The 21,981-nt window shown below is 32.6% G+C and overlaps 1 protein-coding gene and 1 pseudogene across 2 annotated transcripts in view; both read left to right on the forward strand.

Moving 5' to 3' along the window:
- The window catches only part of LOC149774594 (exonuclease 3'-5' domain-containing protein 2-like), a 62,241-nt gene that overhangs the window by 30,123 nt on the left and 10,137 nt on the right, over positions 1-21,981 (forward strand). For both annotated transcript variants that reach the window (XM_089945080.1, XM_089945079.1), the window contains exons 8-9: positions 6,595-6,760; positions 21,378-21,575. In XM_089945080.1, the coding sequence (XP_089801206.1) occupies positions 6,595-6,760; positions 21,378-21,575 (364 nt within the window). The remainder of the gene's footprint in view (positions 1-6,594; positions 6,761-21,377; positions 21,576-21,981) is intronic.
- Positions 6,770-7,990, forward strand: LOC149774596 (THAP domain-containing protein 10-like; annotated as a pseudogene).

Below are 21,981 nucleotides of genomic sequence, written 5' to 3' on the forward strand. Positions count from 1 at the left end.
TGTTTATAATTACATAAGTTTCTAGGATGAAGAGGGACAAGTGATACAACATTTATTTGGAAAAAGAGATAATATCCACCTGTCTACCAAAGGGGTGGAAAAGTAAATAAAATAGAAATGCAGTCATTCGTGAAGTCTAGTCTTACAGCCACATTACAAACTTCATTTGTCCCTATAAACCCAGTGCAGGTCAAAACCACATCAGACAATATGGTCAGCCATATCAATACAGTCAGTACATTTTGGGGATGTGATTAATCTGGTGGGATCACACATTCAGCAAGGGAATACAGGCACAGACAGCCAATACAATGCCATCAGTGTGGTAGCTTTGGACACAAAGCCAAAACTCACACTAGATTTATGGAATAGGAAAAGGGCAATGACCAGGCCATCTCAACTCCACAGGAAGACTCTATTCAGCAGGAAGACCAATTTATCAAGGACTGTCATATACACCATGCATCCCTTGTCAAAACAGATTTGATCCCCTTGCTGATGGATGTTCTGAATGTGGAAACTTACCAGCTACTTGTACATATTCAAATATGACTGATAGTTTAGATTTATACAATGATTATAAAAGTAGAAAATGCAGCTGCAGAAAAACTGATTTTGTATACAGTAATGACAGTTGTAACAATGATCATTGTGAACATAGTTTTAATACTTTTAATCTCTCCTTGAGTGTCTCTAATAGCTATGATGTTAAGCTCATGAATTTAGGAGTTTCTAGTAAGGGTTTACACATAGGTCATTTAAATATTCAGGGTTTTCATGGAAAGATTGATCAAGTGAAGTTACTGCTAACCTTGCCAAATAATAATGTCCATTTGTTTGGACTCTTGGAAACAATGTTAACAGAAGATCAGGATGAAAATTTCTTGTATAACAATGGCTATGACAAACCTTATTGAAGGGATTGGAAAGCAGGCAGTGGTGGGCTCTTTGTGTATGTTAGACCTGGTACTATTTCTAAAAGACAGGAAATAGAGACATTCTCAATGATCAAATAAAAGTGAATTGGCTGGATTTTTTTGCTTCGTTAGGTATGGAGCAACTAGTAAATGAACCTACCAGAGTAACATCTACAACTAAAACACTCATATTTATACCATTACAAAAGAAAATGTTTTGGAAGTAATGGTTCCAATGATTGATATAAGTGACCACTTTGCAATTTTTCAAACACGTAAAGTCAATGACAAATCAACAAAAAATAATATTCATAAATCATGCTGTTAAATTTCTGGAAGATCTGAAACAGAGTCCATGGAATACAGTCCGAATCTTTGAAGGTATTGATGATATTTGAGATACTTGGACAGATTTTTTCATTCATATAGTGATAAAACATGCCCCTTTAAAAATACACAGGATAAAGAAAGACCACCAGCCAGGCTGGATCTCCCCAGAAATTTTAGAAGCAAGAAAGCAAAGAGACCAACTAACATCAGTAGGAAATCAAACTGAATATAGAGTTTGGAGGAATAAAGTTAATACAATGATAAGTCAAGCCAAGCAGCGCACTACAAAAAAGTGCTGGATGAAAACCTAAATAACCTGAAAGCTATCTGGAAAGAGTTTAGAGTTTGGTGCAGGGAAATGTAAGAGTAAACTGAAATTTTATCAGTCATGAGGGCATTTATACTGGTAATCCAACTGACATCTCAAATATTTTTAATGACTTTTTCATTCAAACTGCTGACAAACTTAAAAAACCCAGAACTTTGTCTGATCATCTGGAACTCAAAAAAATTTTTTGCTATAAAACTAACAAACAATATAAAGTTTGAAATTCCTGAAATGAGTCCAGAATTTGTGTTGAAATATATTTTAAAAAATGGATGATTGTAAAGCTACAGTACTTGATATGATTGGATCTAGGCTACTAAAGGTAGCTGCACCTGCAATTGTAGAGAGTATATCTTTCATTTGCAATGAAAGTATTAGGTCTAATAAATTTCCACAGACATGGAAAGCTGCCAAGGTTATACCATTGCATAATGCAGGAACAAAAGATGATGTAAATAACTACAGACCCATCTCTATCCTTCCTTGTTTCTCCAAATTACTAGAAAAACATGCACATGATTCTTTTCTCAACTATTTGAACACATATGATCTTATTCATGATAACCAGTCTGGCTTTTGACATAATCACTCCTGTGAAAATGCACTTGTATCTTTGATTCATAAATGGCTGAAAGCATTAGATCAAGGAGAAATGGTATGCACTATTATGGTTGATTTTTTGTAAAGCTTTTGATCTTGTAGACCATGAAATTTTGCTTGAAAAACTAAAAATCTATCACCGTTAGAGTGCAATAGGTATCTTTAACAGGTCAACTTTCTGAAAGTAAAAATATTAATTGTGGAGTACCACAGAGCTGTATCCTTGGACCTCTGTTTTTCATTCTTTTTATCAACGATACACCACTTAAGATTGGAACTTCAGTTTCTTCCACTGATTTCTATGCAGCTGATACTACACTGTCTGAGATGTGTAAAACCAAAACAGTACTTTTAAATAACTTACAAGATGCTCTCAACAGACTTCAAGTATGGTGCAAGGAAAACAGTATGATCATTAATACAGAAAAAACAAAAGCCCTACTATTTACAACACAACAAAAATTAGCAAGGCTGAATAGTGACAAACTCCAGGTTCTGTTTGGCAATGTGAGCCTTAATATGACCTCTCATGATAAAATTCTTGGTGTATTTGTAGATAGCAATCTTACTTGGTCAGTTAACATTAAACATGGTTCAAAAAGGTTAATTCTTATCTTTGGCTACTGAGGAAAATCAAAACATACATTCCTCTTCAGTATAGGGTCATCTTTTATAAAATTTATTTTCAGCCATATATGGACTGTTGTAATGTAATTTGGGGTAATACCTCTAATTCAAACATAACAATACTTTTAAGACTCCAAAAGAGGGCTTGCCATTTAATTCTAGATCAATGTATAGATAATTTCTAGGATGCAATGAATAATATAAAGATTATAACAATACATGAAAGAATATTTCTTAGAAAGGCCAAATTGATCCACCATGTGCACAAGTTTACAAACCAGTGGTTCTGTTCTGTATGGCCTTGATGGTCATACTTGCTTCCATCCCCATTTAGACATACAGATGGCCAGACCAAGAGCCTGATATGTCCACATACACATACACACAGAGAGCTACAATAAAACCAAACTGGTCATAATAACAGGTATGGAATTAAAATCTATAGATACATGCTACTAAATTAAACTCCTAATTGCAACTTGAAACAATTCAAAAGTTCACAACATTTCAAATTCGTGGAATGGTAAAAGCAACATTTCACACTACAACATTAAAAACTGAATATGCTTCACATATCAGATACAGTAAAAATGTTACACTGACCCCTATGGCTGTAGAACAAAAATGGAGAACGTACATTCCTTGACAATATCCAAAAGACCAATGTGTCAATTAGTGATGAAACTTGCCTTAAATCTACAGCAGAATGAGTAATATTAAGGGTAAAATACATGTGCATACCGTGCTTTTTGTGTCCCTTGCTGCAAGCGATCTACAGCGAGATACATGCTAGTTCAGTCACTTACCTAGAAAAACAATTATCTACCCTAGGTAACGTTGTACGCATTTACTACGAAAATGATAAAATCGTTCTAAGGCAAAACCAAGTTATTTCTTGCCTTATTCTATGAGATGGTGACATGAGGCAGGCTCCTAGCATTTCTTCTTTTCATAATCAGTGTCTCAAATGGATGAAATCTTTAGACAATTGAACAGTTCTATTACAATAAATACCGCCTGCTTTTCTGTAATTTTGCATCATTTTCACAGTTGAATTTTTCAATGCAGGATGATATTTTATGTTTATGTGTTCACAGTTGCCTGTTCATATGTTCCAAGCTTGATACTTTGATTTTTAAAATCACTTAATTATCTAGTATCAAGCCAGATTCCTCACATCGTGTTATATATACTGTATATATTGTACGTAACAGATAGAATGCCTCAAGGTAGATTAGTTCTGTAACTAATTGAGTTAGCTTCTCTAAATAAAGTCATTGTTATTATTATTATTATTATTATTATTATTACTGTTAGTTAGATTCATGCATTTTAATTAGTTGATATTGTATCTGATTGGCTGAGCTTTATAGTACAATCATTAAAATAAACATTGGACATGGTTTACTTTGTCAGGTTATAGTAAAATCTGTAAAATCAGCATGGGACATGGTTTACTTTGTCAGGAAATATAGTAAAATCTGTAAAATCAACATGGGAGGTGGTTTACTTTGTCAGGATATATTAAATCTGTAAAATCAGCATGGGACATGGTTTACTTTGTCAGGATATAGTAAAAGCTGTAAAATCGACATGGGACATGGTTTACTTTGTCAGGATTTAGTAAAATCTGTAAAATTGACATGGGACATGGTTTACTTTGTCAGGATATAGTACAATCTGTAAAATCAACATGGGAGGTGGTTTACTTTGTCAGGATATAGTACAATCTGTAAAATCAACATGGGAGGTGGTTTACTTTGTCAGGATATGGTAAAATCTGTAAAATCAACATGGGAGATGGTTTACTTTGTCAGGATATGGTAAAATCTGTAAAATCAACATGGGACATGGTTTACTTTGTCAGGATATAGTACAATCTGTAAAATCTACATGGGAGATGGTTTACTTTGTCAGGATATAGTAAAATCTGTAAAATCAACATGGGAGATGGTTTACTTTGTCAGGATATGGTAAAATCTGTAAAATCAACATGGGAGATGGTTTGCTTTGTCAGGATATGGTAAAATCTGTAAAATCTACATGGGACATGGTTTACTTTGTCAGGGTATAGTAAAATCTGTAAAATCTACATGGGACATGGTTTACTTTGTCAGGATATAGTAAAATCTGTAAAACCATCATGGGACATGATTTACTTTGTCAGGGTATAGTAAAATCTGTAAAATCAACTTGGGAGATGGTTTACAAAGCATTACACTGCTACATAAGCCTGTATAGTGAAATGGTTAACTGTTATGTTAACCAGGTGAGTGATACCAGATCTACTTAGACTTCTTGTTCTTTAATTATTGTAACTTTTATCTGCAACTAACATACACTGTCTTGCTTTATTTTAACTTTTATCTGAGACTAACATACACTGTTCTTGCTTTCATTAAGTTTTGTTGATATATGAAATGGAGAAACAACCAACATTCAGTTATTGATACCTAATTATATTGATCTGAATGGCATAAACATCATGATGCTATCACAGTGATATTGTGTAAACATCATGATGCTATCACAGTGATATTGTGTAAACATCATGATGCTATCACAGTGATATTGTGTAAACATCATGATGCTATCACAGTGATATTGTGTAAACATCATGATGCTATCACAGTGATATTGTGTAAACATCATGATGCTATCACAGTGATATTGTGTAAACATCATGATGCTATCACAGTGATATTGTGTAAACATCATGATGCTATCACAGTGATATTGTGTAAACATCATGATGCTATCACAGTGATATTGTGTAAACATCATGATGCTATCACAGTGATATTGTATAAACATCATGATGCTATCACAGTGATATTGTATAAACATCATGATGCTATCACAGTGATATTGCTAAAAAAAAGTAATGATATGGCAGTTTTAGACTCAAAATGCCATTGCTACATTGAATACCAAAAGACTTTGTTTGCAACCATTCATAAAGTTAAGTTTCAGATCTATGCAGATAATGGATCAATTATTATTTAGGAATTGATTTCCAGATGAAATAGTATGTATCCCAAGATATTTCACTATCCCGTGATGATTCTCCTTTTAAATTAAATCTCTTAGTTTCAGTTTTTCCCTTTTTACATTTAGCTCATACAAGTATTGTCACCTTTTATGATCAATCATTATTTATATCTAATTCAGAACTTAGAATGTTAAAGAAAAGATATCACTTGATGTGTCATATGCAGTGATATATCTGAAGTGCATATCTGTTTCACATTGCTAGGGGAAGTTACTCTTGTGCTGTCTACTTTATTGTCAGAACAATGGTAGTGCACTGTAATCAATTATTTTAGCTGATATCTCTTATTGGTGAAGGAAAAAATTGTTTTTATCATATAACTGTTTTATTGTCTTGGATATTAAATACCATTAAAACACTATGTTACATTGCCAGTTAATTTTGTACATGTGTAGTCTGTGAGGCATCTGGATGCATTTCCAGGTAATTTCACTAATCTGTATTTTCTTGATTTGTTTTATTATCTGATGAGTAGAATCTTACATATGTGCTTCTTTTAGACAAAATTTATGAAACTCATTGAATAATTTCAATCTGTTGTTCATCTAATGATAGAAATTATTCAACTTGCCTCATAAATGGACATTAAGGTAAGGTATCCGGTATTTATACTAACCAGGAATTTATGATATTTTGCTGCCACACATCAGATCATAACAAGCTCAGGATTTAGTGGTTTTTGTGAACTGTTCAAATGATAGCATTCTTTGTTGTAATGGTGGACCAATTTATCATTCCAGACAAAGTGAGTGATGACCCTTTGACGGTAAAGCTTAAGTTTGAGCCTGCAGGACGCCCCCAGTCAGAGGCAGATTACTACCTCCAGGACAAGGAGAATATATGCGTCGTGTGTGGAGCAGATGACTCTTACATACGCAAGTTGGTGGTGCCAGCTGAATACAGAAGGTGATTTCCATGAGTCAGAAGTCTTGTGATATGATAATTTGGAGTCTGAGCAAGTCTTTGTGTCATGTGCTTTAAAGTGCCATACCAGTGTAGGTAAAGTAAATAAAATTTAATATTATTTGAATAAAAAATAAAATCTGGAAGCGGTATAAAAGAAAAAAAATGAAAAAATTCGCCATAATAACTGAGAAATATGCTTGGGTTTTATGTTCAGAAATAATACACATCGGACCGATTTTATCGCTCGGTAATTTCTGGAGTCTATAGATCACCTGACGTCATATTTTCAACACACACCTTACTTTCATTTCTATTGAAACACAAAGCATGTGTTCTATTACATATTAGTTTGAAAAGTTTTATCATCACAATCATGCCAAGAGGAGATTGTAGGGGTACAAGCAAGGGCAGCTGGGTCATGTGTTGCTGCAAACTGGGGGAATACAAATGCTGATGGGTTTTCCATGTATTCCTTCCCAAAATACCAAGCACTTTGTCGTAGGTGGACAGATTTTGTAAAAATCAAAAGAACAAACTGGGATATGGTCCGACTGAGTTTTCTGCCCTCTGCTCCTTTCATTTCACACCAGAATGCTTCCGATTTAGATATAGATTTGAGGTTGAGCATATGGGTAGGGCACCAAAGAAAGTCAAACTCAGTGATGATGCTGTCCCTTCTATCCACTGTGTGAAGGAAACTGACAACCAAGCCAGTGTAACTGCATGTGTATCAGAACCTTCAGCACCAAAGCATCAACTGTGTATGCCTGAAATATTGTCACCATCAGAGAGGAAGTAACTTGTCAGGTGTCACCACCAAAGAAAATAAGAAGGGGCTATTCAAAGAGAGAAGCAGCAAGGGTGAGTTTTCAGTGACAAGTACCATATTATTATGTCTGTGATATTCAACAGATCAGTCACCACATGATTTCCATTTGTACCCTGTAGAACATTCTTTCATAGTTCCCAAAACAAATGCAGTAAATATCCAATAAATCAAGAACTGAGATATAAACATTTGATAAATATTGTCAAAATTTTTGTGTTGCCCTCAACTTTGTTTGACCATATGAATAGAAAATCTTTCTGCTGGTAGATTTAGAAGGCCTACATATTTATTTCATTGTTCGACTAATGTGTGAATCAGATTACATATAGATATTTACAAACATGATGAGGTTTATTACCATCCGCAATTAATAAAAGATCTCTGCAAAACAATATGTAGTAGAAATTTGACAGTATTGTGTTATGATTTTTTGGATGGTGGTGGTGTTGTCATGTTCAACAATTTTTCAGTCGTATCATGACTAATTATTTTTAGAAAGTCAGTGAATAGCCATTAGTATAAGTTACTGTTAAATGTTCTCTAATTAGGTATGTTTTGTTTTAGATTATTGCTGCACAGGAGGAACAATATTCACAACAAACAGACAGTGAGACAACTCAGGATCAAGGATTAAAAAATTCATTTGACATTATGAAAGAGGTAAATAAAGTTTAGCTTCATTGGATATAAATATTAATCCATATTTTTATGAGAGTGACATTTCTAACAACAACATGTTTTAACAAAATGGTGTTGTATTTCTAGAAATAAATTAATGTCAATAAGCTACAGCTTAAATGTTTGGAGAAAAGGATAGGTTTGCTCTTCATAAGGAAAAAATAAGTCGGTATTTAAAAATACATTTCTTTTTTAATGTTTCAGACACATTCTGTTAAGGTGGATAGGGGCTTTTATTGAATTCATCATATGAAATTTGGAACTATTTTCTTTATCCAAAATATAATTTCATCTTCTTAAACTTTCTAACTGCTAAAATAACTTGCCCAAACAAAGGACAGTATTCAAAAGTAATAAAACTCATGCAACTGACCTTTTTCAGGTAGATGAATATGAAATTGATAAAGTGAAGCCTCTGACTGATGCAGTCATTGGATGCCCAGTCAACAAAAAGATAAAACAGAGGTCTAAGAAATGCCAGACTTACATTAAGGTGCCAAGATCACGACTCAACCCGCAGTGAAGATGATAACCACTTTTGGTTATGATCTTTTACTTGAAAACAGAAAATCAAAGCCATTTGGAACTAGCATGAAGTTAGCCCTATCTGGATGGTACGATGGCCATAAACAATGTCCATATATACTGTTCCAATTTATTAGCAAGTTAAACTTACATGTATGCTTTGTTATTAAACAAGAACTATTTTACAGAATTTTGATGAGACATGATTGGCTTTTTCTTTTGTCAAGTACTTTGTAGTATACTAGGAAATCGATAGTTAAGTTTAATACCTCAAAATTATCTTTGTACTGGAAACACAATATTTAAATTCTCATTGTAGATGAAAGTACACACAAAACTTGTATTCATGTATGTAAAATGGTTCTGCTTTTATAAACATTTTCATTTATCTAGGAGTGCAGACCGATTTTATTGATAATAGACCAGTGATGAGAGATCCATTCCGGCTAGTCCGTCCCAGTTACTTTGAGTTTGATAGCGGACCAACAGCTAAAAACATTTTCCAACAAAGTGCATCAGCCAGCAGTTTTGAGGAACCACTCTCATCACCAGTGAAAGATGACTTGTCAGACATTGACTATGAGCCACCAACTTCCCCTGTCATCAGATCAGGATAACAGAATTGATGAACAGGAAAACATGTAACACAACCATGTTCTTATATTGTGTGCCTATTTGCTGAATTCACTTGCACAATCAAGCAGACAAATGCCAAGATAGCTGATACAGACGCTGCTCTTTACTGCAATGTAAAGGTAAACTGCCACTACCTTCTTCAGATGCAAGTTATAAATTGCTTATTGAAGGATATGGAAGATGATAATGGACATAAAAGTACAGTATGACTGTATGAGTATGCTAAATTGAAGAAAATCATGCTGTTCAAGTTTCAAAGTTGCTCTATAGGACAAGATATGTATTTCACTTGCTGTACGCTAAAGATAAACTGATGCTACCTTCTTAAGATGCAAGTTATAAATTGCTTATTGAAGGATATGGAAGATGATAATGGACATAAAAATACAGTACAACTGTACGAGTATGCTAAATTGAAGAAAATCATGCTGTTCGAGTTACAAAGCCGCTCTATAGGACAATATATGTATTTCACTTGTAGTGTGCTTTACCATGGAATGGTTATTCAATGTATGGATCAAACATTTATTTTTCAGGAATGTTCCAGCTGATGCGGAAACTAAATTTGTAGTTTTTGAATCAAATCTGATGGATTTATTTATTTAGATGTTGTACCAAGTGCTGTTTAAACACGGAAAGTGAAATTGTTTATGTGAATGGATCTTTGGTAAAAATAAACCAAGAATGCAAGAACTGCTTTTATGTGCACCACTGGTTTAGTAAACCAGCTGGAAATTTGCTAATATCAGAAGGGATTTTATTTTCTGGTTCAATTCCAAGCAAATCCTTATGCATGTATGAATTCATGAATCTGTCTTGTATAAGCATGTCAACATTTACCAACCATCAGAAATTCTACTTGTATCCTGCTACTGGAAGTGTTTGTCACAATTTTCAAAGAAACTATGTGCAAAAGATTACTGAACATCAGATATCTGTTACACTTGGAGGAGATGGTAGAGCTGACAATCCTGGGCAAAGTGCCAAATATGGCATATACAGTATACTAGACTTAGATAAGGGTATTGTTGTGGATGTGGAACTTGTGCAGGTATAAAATAATATATGAACACAATAATTAAAACTTACATTTTAATCAAACAAATTTTATCAATGGATTCTGATGATTTTATTGTAATTTACAGTTTAAGTTGTATCATGTACATTCTTAATTACATAGAGGCCCTGATTTGATGGTCATTTGTTTACACATATCTCTTGTTTACTAGCTTGCCACAAGGTTATAGGTTTGAATCCCATTTGGAAGAAGGTGTACTTGGCTTGACCTCACATCATAAAGTTGCTTGCGCATGGTTTGAGGTTTTGTACAGATACTACAGCTTCCTACATAAATTAAACTAGACAACACAAAACCACAGAATTATCGTTAAAAGTGGCATTAAATTTGAAATTTTAACGTGTACCTTTTACTTATCAACGTATAAATATGTCTCTACCCATGAAATGCATTAAACTTATATAGCCTTTATTACAGGTGAGAAAAAAATCCATTTATAAAGGAGACTTGAACAGTACTGTAAATATCGTTGGATACATATATTTATTGTAACTTATGGCCATAGACATACTCAGAAAACAATTACCATGAGTTGTCCTTCAATCTATCTTGTCTTTCTTCTTCGTCATCTTCATCTGCAACTTTGGATTCATCGGTTATTGGAAATATAGGGTTCAAACTGGTATGGACTAATTTGAGTGCCGGTAGCCACGTCTACACCATTATCAGATTCTTCTGAGCTTATTACCTTCCCATCTTTGAATGGCGAAGACCTGCAGTACAGTGACAATTCACTTTCTTCAGAGTTGCAGCTTTCATGTTGAGTTTCTGAGGACTTTTCCGTAATATGCTGATACCAACTCTGCCTTTGTTTACAGCAAAATGTGATGTCACGCTTTGTTTTCACTAAAGACTGGGGTTGGTTGGCGGTTGCATTCGGTTATTATTGTAGAAAAGTGCAAACGCGATATTCTATCAGCTTTCATGCAGTTATTACTGAAAAAATTTTAATCAGATTTTTTACGTTTGTATTTTGAATATATATTCTCATTCACCAAGAAATGAACTGAATAAATGTAGATACACTGTTATGGCACTTTAAGGATGTTTAATCAAAGCACATTTGTGTGTCATTATGGAGAAGTTACGATCATGTGTTAATGCCCTTTATATGTAATGGGTGTATTATTGTGGTCATGCCTTTTTATGTGTAATGGGTACATTGTTGTGTTAATGCCTTTTGTGTGTAATGGGTGCACTGTTGTGTTAAATGCCCTTTGTGTGTAATGGGTGTACTTTTGTGCTGATGCCCTTGTGTAATGTGTGTATGGTTGTGTTCATGCCCTTTGTAATGGGTGTACTGTTGTGTTGATGACCTTGTGTAATGTGTGTATGGTTGTGTTCATGCCCTTTGTGTGTAATGGGTGTACTGTAATGTTTATGCCCTTTGTATGTAATCTGTGTTCTGATGTATTCATGTTCTTTACATGTTTGTTTTTTGTTTGAAGACATTTATGCTAACATTTGATATAGTAACAGACCAGGGCCCCGAGTGGCCGAGTGGTCTAAAGCTTTCTCCATTACGGATCACTGCCATCGCACCTCTCTCTGCGTGGGTTCGAGTCTCAGATTCGGTCAATGTGGATATGTGAGAAAGCTTGCCAGTAGCTTCTCGTGGGCCGGTGGTTCTTTCCAGGGTTTTCCCCAGTTCTTCCTCCACTATTAATACTGGCCGCCATGTATAGCCTATTGTGTGCTGAAAAATGGCATTAAACCCCACAACAACAACATAGTAACAGACCATTGAAGTCTGTGGCCATGTATGGCTGATAACTATAACAAAAAAATTTGTGTTGCCACATTTTGAGTAGCATGATTTAACAATCAACCAGTAATGATGTATGTTTTTATGAATTTTACTATTTGCAGTTAAATTCATTGCCTTAATATATCTCTCTCCATTTTGTCGTGCTTTTAAAGAGTCATTTGTTATAATTCTTTGCCAAAGTGTTATGAAAACAGTGCTCTCAGACTAGCTGCATGAAATAAATAATAAGTGCCTTTCACAAGATCTACAAGCCAGTGATATTTATGTGCTGTTTTCATTTCTTTGCCAAAAACTTACTGTTGAAGAGAATTATTATGGCTGCTTCTGCCAAAAATTAGTTTGTTGTTTTTGCTATAGGGTTTAATGCCATTTTTCAGCACAAGATAGGCTATACATGACGTCCAGTATAACTGGTGAAGGAAAAACCTGGGAAGAACAACCGACCCACGAGAAGCTACTGGCAAGTTTTCTCACATACCTGCATTAGCTGAGATTGAGACTCGAACAAATGTGGACAGAGGTGAGATAGCAGTGATCAGGAACAGTGAGCGCTTTAGACCACTCGGCCACTTGGGGCCCCTAATAATTAGTTTGAAATTATGCAAAGAGAGAAATAATCAGTAAATCATTACTTGAATATAAAGTAAGAAGAGTAAAATAATTGTAACTTAACTTATTGTTGTCTTTCTGAGTTTCTTTAACTTGGGGTTCTATCAGGATCCTTGTTTGATTATTGATATAAGTGTTTTAGTCTATATACTTTGATCATTGAATTAAGTGTCTTAGTCTGTACACTTTAATCATTGAATTAAGTGTGTTAGTCTGTACACTTTGATCATTGATTTAAGTATTTTAATCTATACACTTTAATCATTGAATTAAGTATTTTAATATATACACTTTAATCATTGAATTAAGTATTTTAATCTATACACTTTAATCATTGAATTAAGTATGTTAGTCTGTACACTTTAATCATTGAATTAAGTATTTTAATCTATACACTTTAATCATTGAATTAAGTATTTTAATCTATACACTTTAATCATTGAATTAAGTATTTTAATCTATACACTTTAATCATTGAATTAAGTATTCTAATCTATACACTTTAATCATTGAATTAAGTATGTTAGTCTGTACACTTTAATCATTGAATTAAGTATTTTAATCTATACCCTTTAATCATTGAATTAAGTATTCTAATCTGTACACTTTAATCATTGAATTAAGTATGTTAGTCTGTACACTTTAATCATTGAATTAAGTATTTTAATCTATACACTTTAATCATTGAATTAAGTATTTTAATCTATACACTTTAATCATTGAATTAAGTGTGTTTGTCTACACTTTAATCATTAAGTATGTTAATCTATACACTTTAATCATTGAATTAAGTGTGTTAGTCTATACACTTTAATCATTGAATTAAGTGTGTTTGTCTACACTTTAATCATTGAATTAAGTGTGTTTGTACACTTTAATCATTGAATTAAGTGTGTTAGTCTATACACTTTAATCATTGAATTAAGAATTTTAATCTATACACTTTAATCATTGAATTAAGTGTGTTAGTCTACACTTTAATTATTGAATTAAGTGTTTTAGTCTGTACACTTTAATCATTGAATTAAGTGTGTTAGTCTATACACTTTAATCATTGAATTAAGTGTGTTTATCTACACTTTAATCATTGAATTAAGTGTGTTAGTCTATACACTTTAATCATTGAATTAAGTGTGTTTGTCTACACTTTAATCATTGAATTAGGTGTGTTTGTACACTTTAATCATGGAATTAAGTGTGTTAGTCTATACACTTTAATCATTGAATTAAGTATTTTAATCTATACACTTTAATCATTGAATTAAGTGTGTTAGTCTACACTTTAATTATTGAATTAAGTGTGTTAGTCTATACACTTTAATCATTGAATTAAGTATTTTAATCTATACACTTTAATCATGGAATTAAGTGTGTTTGTAAACTTTGATCATTGAATTAAGTGTGTTAGTCTATACACTTTAATCATTGAATTAAGTGTGTTTGTACACTTTAATCATTGAATTGTGTTTTAGTCTATACACTTTAATCATTGAATTAAGTGTTTTAGTCTATACACTTTAATCAATGAATTAAGTGTGTTAGTCTGTACACTTTGATCATTGATTTAAGTATTTTGATCTATACACTTTAATCATTGAATTAAGTATTTTAATCTATACACTTTAATCATTGAATTAAGTATTTTAATCTATACACTTTAATCATTGAATTAAGTATGTTAGTCTGTACACTTTAATCATTGAATTAAGTATTTTAATCTATACACTTTAATCACTGAATTAAGTATTTTAATCTATACACTTTAATCATTGAATTAAGTATTTTAATCTATACACTTTAATCATTGACTTAAGTATTCTAATCTATACATTTTAATCATTGAATTAAGTATGTTAGTCTGTACACTTTAATCATTGAATTAAGTATTTTAATCTATACCCTTTAATCATTGAATTAAGTATTTTAATCTATACACTTTAATCATTGAATTAAGTATTTTAATCTATACACTTTAATCATTGAATTAAGTATTTTAATCTATACACTTTAATCATTGAATTAAGTATTCTAATCTGTACACTTTAATCATTGAATTAAGTATGTTAGTCTGTACACTTTAATCATTTAATTAAGTATTTTAATCTATACACTTTAATCATTGAATTAAGTATTTTAATCTATACACTTTAATCATTGAATTAAGTGTGTTTGTCTACACTTTAATCATTTAGTATGTTAATCTATACACTTTAATCATTGAATTAAGTGTGTTAGTCTATACACTTTAATCATTGAATTAAGTGTTTGTCTACACTTTAATCATTGAATTAAGTGTGTTTGTACACTTTAATCATTGAATTAAGTGTGTTAGTCTATACACTTTAATCATTGAATTAAGTATTTTAATCTATACACTTTAATCATTGAATTAAGTGTGTTAGTCTACACTTTAATTATTGAATTAAGTGTTTTAGTCTGTACACTTTAATCATTGAATTAAGTGTGCTAGTCTGTACACTTTAATCATTGAATTAAGTGTGTTAGTCTATACACTTTAATCATTGAATTAAGTGTGTTAGTCTATACACTTTAATCATTGAATTAAGTGTGCTTGTCTACACTTTAATTATTGAATTAAGTGTGTTAGTCTATACACTTTAATCATTGAATTAAGTATTTTAATCTATACACTTTAATCATTGAAGTAAGTGTGTTAGTCTACACTTTAATTATTGAATTAAGTGTTTTAGTCTATACACTTTAATCATTGAATTAAGAGTGTTTGTAAACTTTAATCATTGAATTAGGTGTGTTAGTCTATACACTTTAATCATTGAATTAAGTGTGTTTGTACACTTTAATCATTGAATTAAGTGTTTTAGTCTATACACTTTAATCATTGAATTAAGTGTTTTAGTCTATACACTTTAATCATTGAATTAAGTGTTTTAGTCTATACACTTTGATCATCGAATTAAGTGTTAGTCTACACTTTAATCATTGAATTAAGTGTGTTAGTCTGTACACTTTAATCATTAAGTGTGTTAGTCTATACACTTTAATCATTGAATTAAGTGTTAGTCTACACTTTAATCATTGAATTAAGTGTTTTAGTCTATACACTTTAATCATTGAATTAAGTGTGTTAGTCCACACTTGAATCATTGAATTAAGCGTGTTAGTCTATACACTTTAATCATTGAATTAAGTGTTTTAGTCTATACACTTTAATCATTGAATTAAGTGTTTTAGTCTATACACTTTAATCATTGAATTAAGTGTTTTAGTCTATACACTTTGATCATTGAATTAAATGTTAGTCTACACTTTAATCATTGAATTAAGTGTGTTAGTCTGTACACTTTAATCATTAAGTGTGTTAGTCTATACACTTTAATCATTGAATTAAGTGTGTTAGTCTACACTTTAATCAGTGAATTAAGTGTGTTAGTCTACACTTTAATCATTGAATTAAGTGTGTTAGTCTACACTTTAATCAGTGAATTAAGTGTGTTAGTCTACACTTTAATCAGTGAATTAAGTGTGTTAATCTGTACACTTTAATCGTTGAATTAAGTGTTTTAGTCTATGCACTTTGATCATCGAATTAAGTGTTAGTCTACACTTTAATGAGTGAATTAAGTGTTTTAGTCTGTATACTTTAATCATTGAATTAAGTGTGTTTGTACACTTTAATCATTGAATTAAGTGTGTTAGTCTACACTTTAATCATTGAATTAAGTGTGTTAGTCTATACACTTTAATCATTGAATTAAGTATTTTAATACACTTTAATCAATGAATAAGTGTGTTAGTCTATACACTTTGATCATCGAATTAAGTGTTAGTCTGTACACTTTAATCATTGAATTAAGTGTGTTAGTCTATACACTTTAATCATTGAATTAAGTGTTTTAGTCTATGCACTTTGATCATCGAATTAAGTGTTAGTCTACACTTTAATCATTGAATTAAGTGTTTTAGTCTATACACTTTAATCATTGAATTAAGTGTGTTTGTACACTTTAATGATTGAATTAAGTGTGTTAGTCTGTACACTTTAATCATTAAATTAAGTGTTTTAGTCTATGCACTTTGATCATCGAATTAAGTGTTAGTCTACGCTTTAATCATTGAATTAAGTGTTTTAATCTATGCACTTTAATCATTGAATTAAGTGTGTTAGTCTACACTTTAATTATTGAATTAAGTGTGTTAGTCTATACATTTTAATCATTGAATTAAGTATTTTAATCTATACACTTTAATCATTGAATTAAGTGTGTTAGTCTACACTTTAATTATTGAATTAAGTGTTTTAGTCTATACACTTTGATCATTGAATTAAGTGTGTTTGTAAACTTTAATCATTGAATTAAGTGTGTTAGTCTGTACACTTTAATCATTGAAATTAAGTGTTAATCATGCTGTCCATTAGACTCTTCCACTATCTGGAAGTGTGCTATTCAAGTGATGTATTAGACTCATCCACTATTTGTAATACTTCATATACAACTGTTTTATGAGAATAATCCATGGATGTGTCTGTTCCAGCCAGTTTTTCATTGGAATGGTTTTTGCAACAAAAGGTAAATTATAATCTACTCAGTTTAGTCAGGCCAAGTGGTCTAAAGCACTTGTCTTTACTGACCAGTGCCATCTCAGCTCAGTCTGTGTGGGTTCAAGTCTTGGGCTCAGCCAATGCTTGTCCAGTGTGGGTATGTGAGAAAGCTTGCCAGTGGCTTTCCATGGATTACTGGTTCTTTCCAGGCTTTTCACAGGTTCTTCCTTCAGATGTTAAATTGGCCACCATGTATCATGTGCTGAAAATGTGGTGTTAAACCCACATCAACAACAGTTAAATCATTTTCCTTGAAAGTAGCTACCTCATAATACTAGATTTGTTGGTTGCCCATCCCTGACAAAGGAACCAAGACTGATAGATCACAGTCAAAAGCACAGGCTGTAATTAAGTGCTGGCAGCATATAGCTTATATCTTTAAAACTGGAATGATAATTAATATTATATGTTACCTAATATCTGATTTTTATTAGAAATTTGGATAATTTAGGCTAACATAATAGTAGAATTTTCAGTCACCAACTGATTTTTAAAAAAATCAAAATAATTAGCACCAACAGGGCAGCAGATAGTAAGACTTAGAATTATTTTAGTAGCAAAAGGATTTTTTATGGTGTGATACAAATGTTTTTAAGAATCATTAACTTAATTTGAAAATGATTAGAGAACCTGTACTAGGGAGTCTTGTTTCTTTATATTTTATTATGACAGCAGGTTTAAGTTTGTGTTGAATGTTTTGGTTATTTTCATATGAAGACACAGAGCATGCAAATGTAACTTCTCTATGTTATCAGTATACTGTTGACCATATTTCATGGACTTTTCATTTAAATTCTTTTTTTTTAATTATCATTATTCTCAAAAGAATACTATAAAGCAGATTCATTTCTGATTCAATTAGAATTTCAGTAGTGGGTTGAATAGGACATACACAAAGAACTGACTGTATCTTGCTGATTGAAAGCATAGTTCTACAAATATGAAAAGAAAAGAATTGCACAAAACCTGTAGGAAGATAGAGCTTCCAACAAAATCCTAAAACATTAAGTACTAAATGACTGTCATGGTAAGAGTGTCCACCTCAGATGCGGGAGGTCGTGCGTTCGATCCCTGGCTGAGTCATACCAAAGACTTATAAAAATGGTACTAACAGCTGCCTCGCTTGGTACTGGTCAGCCTGGTGTCTAGATAATGTGACTGAATGGGACATCATGCTAAATGGCTGTGGCATGATGCCCCAGTGCTAGACATCACTATAAACTGCCACTCTGCAGACATTGTAGTGATAGGACTGAAAATTTTTTAAAGCTATGTTAAATAACCAAATCACACAAACACACATACTATACTTCACTATCATGCCAAACATTAGGTTGCTTTGACCTAGATTTCATTTTCAGGGATGGTAGCCCAGTGGTACAATGCCTCTTAGTCCAGCTTACAGTTGTTCAGGCATTTGCACAGGTAGACTAAAATGTTTAGTAACCCAGATTCAGTTCTCTGGTAACCTTTGGGATATGTGCAACAGATATGACAGACTGAGGTTTCAATCACAACTAAACTAACTATTTCATTTAAATGAGTTTTTCAGGCACTGTTATTGGCTCATGTAACTTTATGTTGATGCTAATGTTACAAAGTCCTAACAAAATGATCACAGTATTTCACAGTTCAGCTTTATGTTGACTCTGATGTTACAAAGTTCTAACAAAATGATCACAGTATTTCACACGTCAGCTTTATGTTGATGCTGATGTTGCAAAGTCCAAACAAAATGGTCACAGTATTTCACACGTCAGCTTTATGTTGATGCTAATGTTACAAAGTCCTAACAAAAAATGATCACAATATTTCACACTTCAGCTTTATGTTGATGCTGATGTTGCAAAGTCCTAACAAAATGATCACAGTATTTCACACTTCAGCTTTATGTTGATGCTAATGTTACAAAGTCCTAATAAAATGATCACAGTATTTCACATGTCAGCTTTATGTTGATGCTGATGTTGCAAAGTCCAAACAAAATGATCACAATATTTCACACTTCAGCTTTATGTTGATGCTGATGTTACAAAGTCCTAACAAAATTATCACAGTATTTCACACTTCAGCATTATGTTGACCCTGATGTTACAAAGTCCAAACAAAATGATCACAATATTTCACAATTCAGCTTTATGTTGACTCTGGTGTTACAAAGTCCTAACAAAATGATCACAGTATTTCACACTTCAGCTTTATGTTGATGCTAATGTAACAAAGTCCTAACAAAATGATCACAATATTTCACACTTCAGCATTATGTTGATGCTGATGTTACAAACTCCTAACAAAATGATCACAGTATTTCACACTTCAGCTTTATGTTGATGCTGATGTTACAGACTCCTAACAAAATGATCACAGTATTTCACACGTCAGCTTTACGTTGATGCTGATGTTACAAAGTCCAAACAAAATGATCACAGTAGTTCACACTTCAGCTTTATGTTGATGCTGATGTTATAGTTGATGCTGATGTTATAAAGTCCTAATAAAAAATGATCACAGTATTTCACACTTCAGCTTTATGTTGATGCTGATGTTACAAAGTCCAAACAAAATCATCACAATATTTCACAATTCAGCTTTATGTTGACCCTGATGTTACAAAGTCTGAACAAAATGATCACAGTATTTCACACTTCAGCTTTATGTTGATGCTAATGTAACAAAGTCCTAACAAAATGATCACAATATTTCACAATTCAGTTTTATGTTGACCCTGATGTTACAAAGTCCGAACAAAATGATCTCAGTATTTCACACTTCAGCTTTATGTTGATGCTAATGTAACAAAGTCCTAACAAAATGATCACAATATTTCACAATTCAGTGACTTTACTTACATAATTGTGTTTAAGTCAAGCCTTCTGCTTTGTTGTGTTATGGCATTTTGTATTTATTTATCACGATGAGTTGCAAATCTACTATGAATCTGGCAACTATTATTCCTATTGTTAGTATTTGCTAACAAAATGTCTAGTTAACTCTTCTTCAGTAGGTAAGCCTTGGAGTCCATGTGGTCTTTTTATGATGCTAAACTTTGACAACAACAACAATAGCAATAATAAATTATGTTACCAAGTTATGGTAGTATTCCCATCAAGTTTAAACATTTAGGCCCTGGTGAAATGTTACCTGTTGGCATTGGTACATTGGTATACAGACTAGTGATGCTGCCTTCAAGTTTAAACATTTTGGCCCTGGTGAAATGTTACCTGTTGGCATTGGTACATTGGTATATAAATGAGTGATGCTGACTTCAAGTTTAAATAATTTGGCGCTGGAGAAATGTTCCCTGTCGGCATTGGTACATTGGTATACAGATGAGTGATGCTGTCTTCAAGTTTAACATTTTGGCCCTGGTGAAATGTTACCTGTTGGCATTGGTACATTATTATAAAGCTCAGTGATGCTGTCTTCAAGTTTAAACATGTTTGCCTGGTAAAATGCTACCTGTAGGCATTCGTATACAGACAAGTGATGACTTCAGATTTAAATATTTTGGCTCTGGTTAAATTCGGGCAGCTCTTGTTTTTCAGGCATTTCAGAATCTGTTGTAATGATGTTTTCTGCATTTTCCTGAAATCACATAAGCAGGGTCTGACAGACTTCATATTAAATGGTAGCCATTGGTTTCCCCTAAAAATAATATTTTCTGAGCATAAGTTGAATAACCCAGATAAGGCAAAGAGGGTATTTGAGTATAAAAGTTAGCTTCAGGACTATCCTTTTACCTTCTCGTGTGTAATTAACACTTTGGCAAAATACTGGAAAAATATATTGTAAGTGACGAGCTAGCTGACTTCAATATATGGTGCCAGTGTCATAGACCATGGACTTTGAGCACCAAATTTTGTTGACTCTGCTTAAGTCATGGCTTCATTTATGTTAATTTATTTTCCACAGGTATTTTCCTAATGCACTGAAGGATCATTGTTCCCATGATGTATTACTGATGTGTCTTCCATGCCACCAGCAAAGCACATACAATGATAGCATATTGCGACAGAGACTGGCAGAAGAATGTGGGGCACTTCTCGAGTCGGGACCTTACATGAAAACAAAACAGGATTTTGAATTATCCAAAGTCAGATCTGCTGCTAAGTATGTAAACATGATGAACCTGAATGATATTTTGCATGTAGTTGTTATCTTCACATGCTTTATCCAAGAGTAGATATTCTTGTGAACATTTGTTATAATGCTGTATGTATTTTAAATTAATCTATTAATACTAGATTGAATTGTTCAATATTTTGTAGTTTTTTGGCAGAATTGACCCATTGCAAAAGTTGTGTTCAAATCTTAGTTCAAGTTGGTGATTACTATCCTGATCTTGGTACAGGTTTGGCAACAACAGTGTCTAAATCTTGGAACCCAGTTTGGGTGACAATAGCCAGTGTGACATGCTTTGCTCAGTATTTATGCCAAACAGTTGTAGACTGTTGTAGAAAGCACAAGTGATACCTACATTCAGTTTTTCTCAACAGTATGGGCCATATTTGATCAC

Source organism: Sinohyriopsis cumingii, unplaced genomic scaffold, assembly GCF_028554795.1.
Source record: "Sinohyriopsis cumingii isolate HCF-2022 unplaced genomic scaffold, ASM2855479v2 utg000198l, whole genome shotgun sequence".
Classification (NCBI taxonomy): domain Eukaryota; kingdom Metazoa; phylum Mollusca; class Bivalvia; order Unionida; family Unionidae; genus Sinohyriopsis; species Sinohyriopsis cumingii.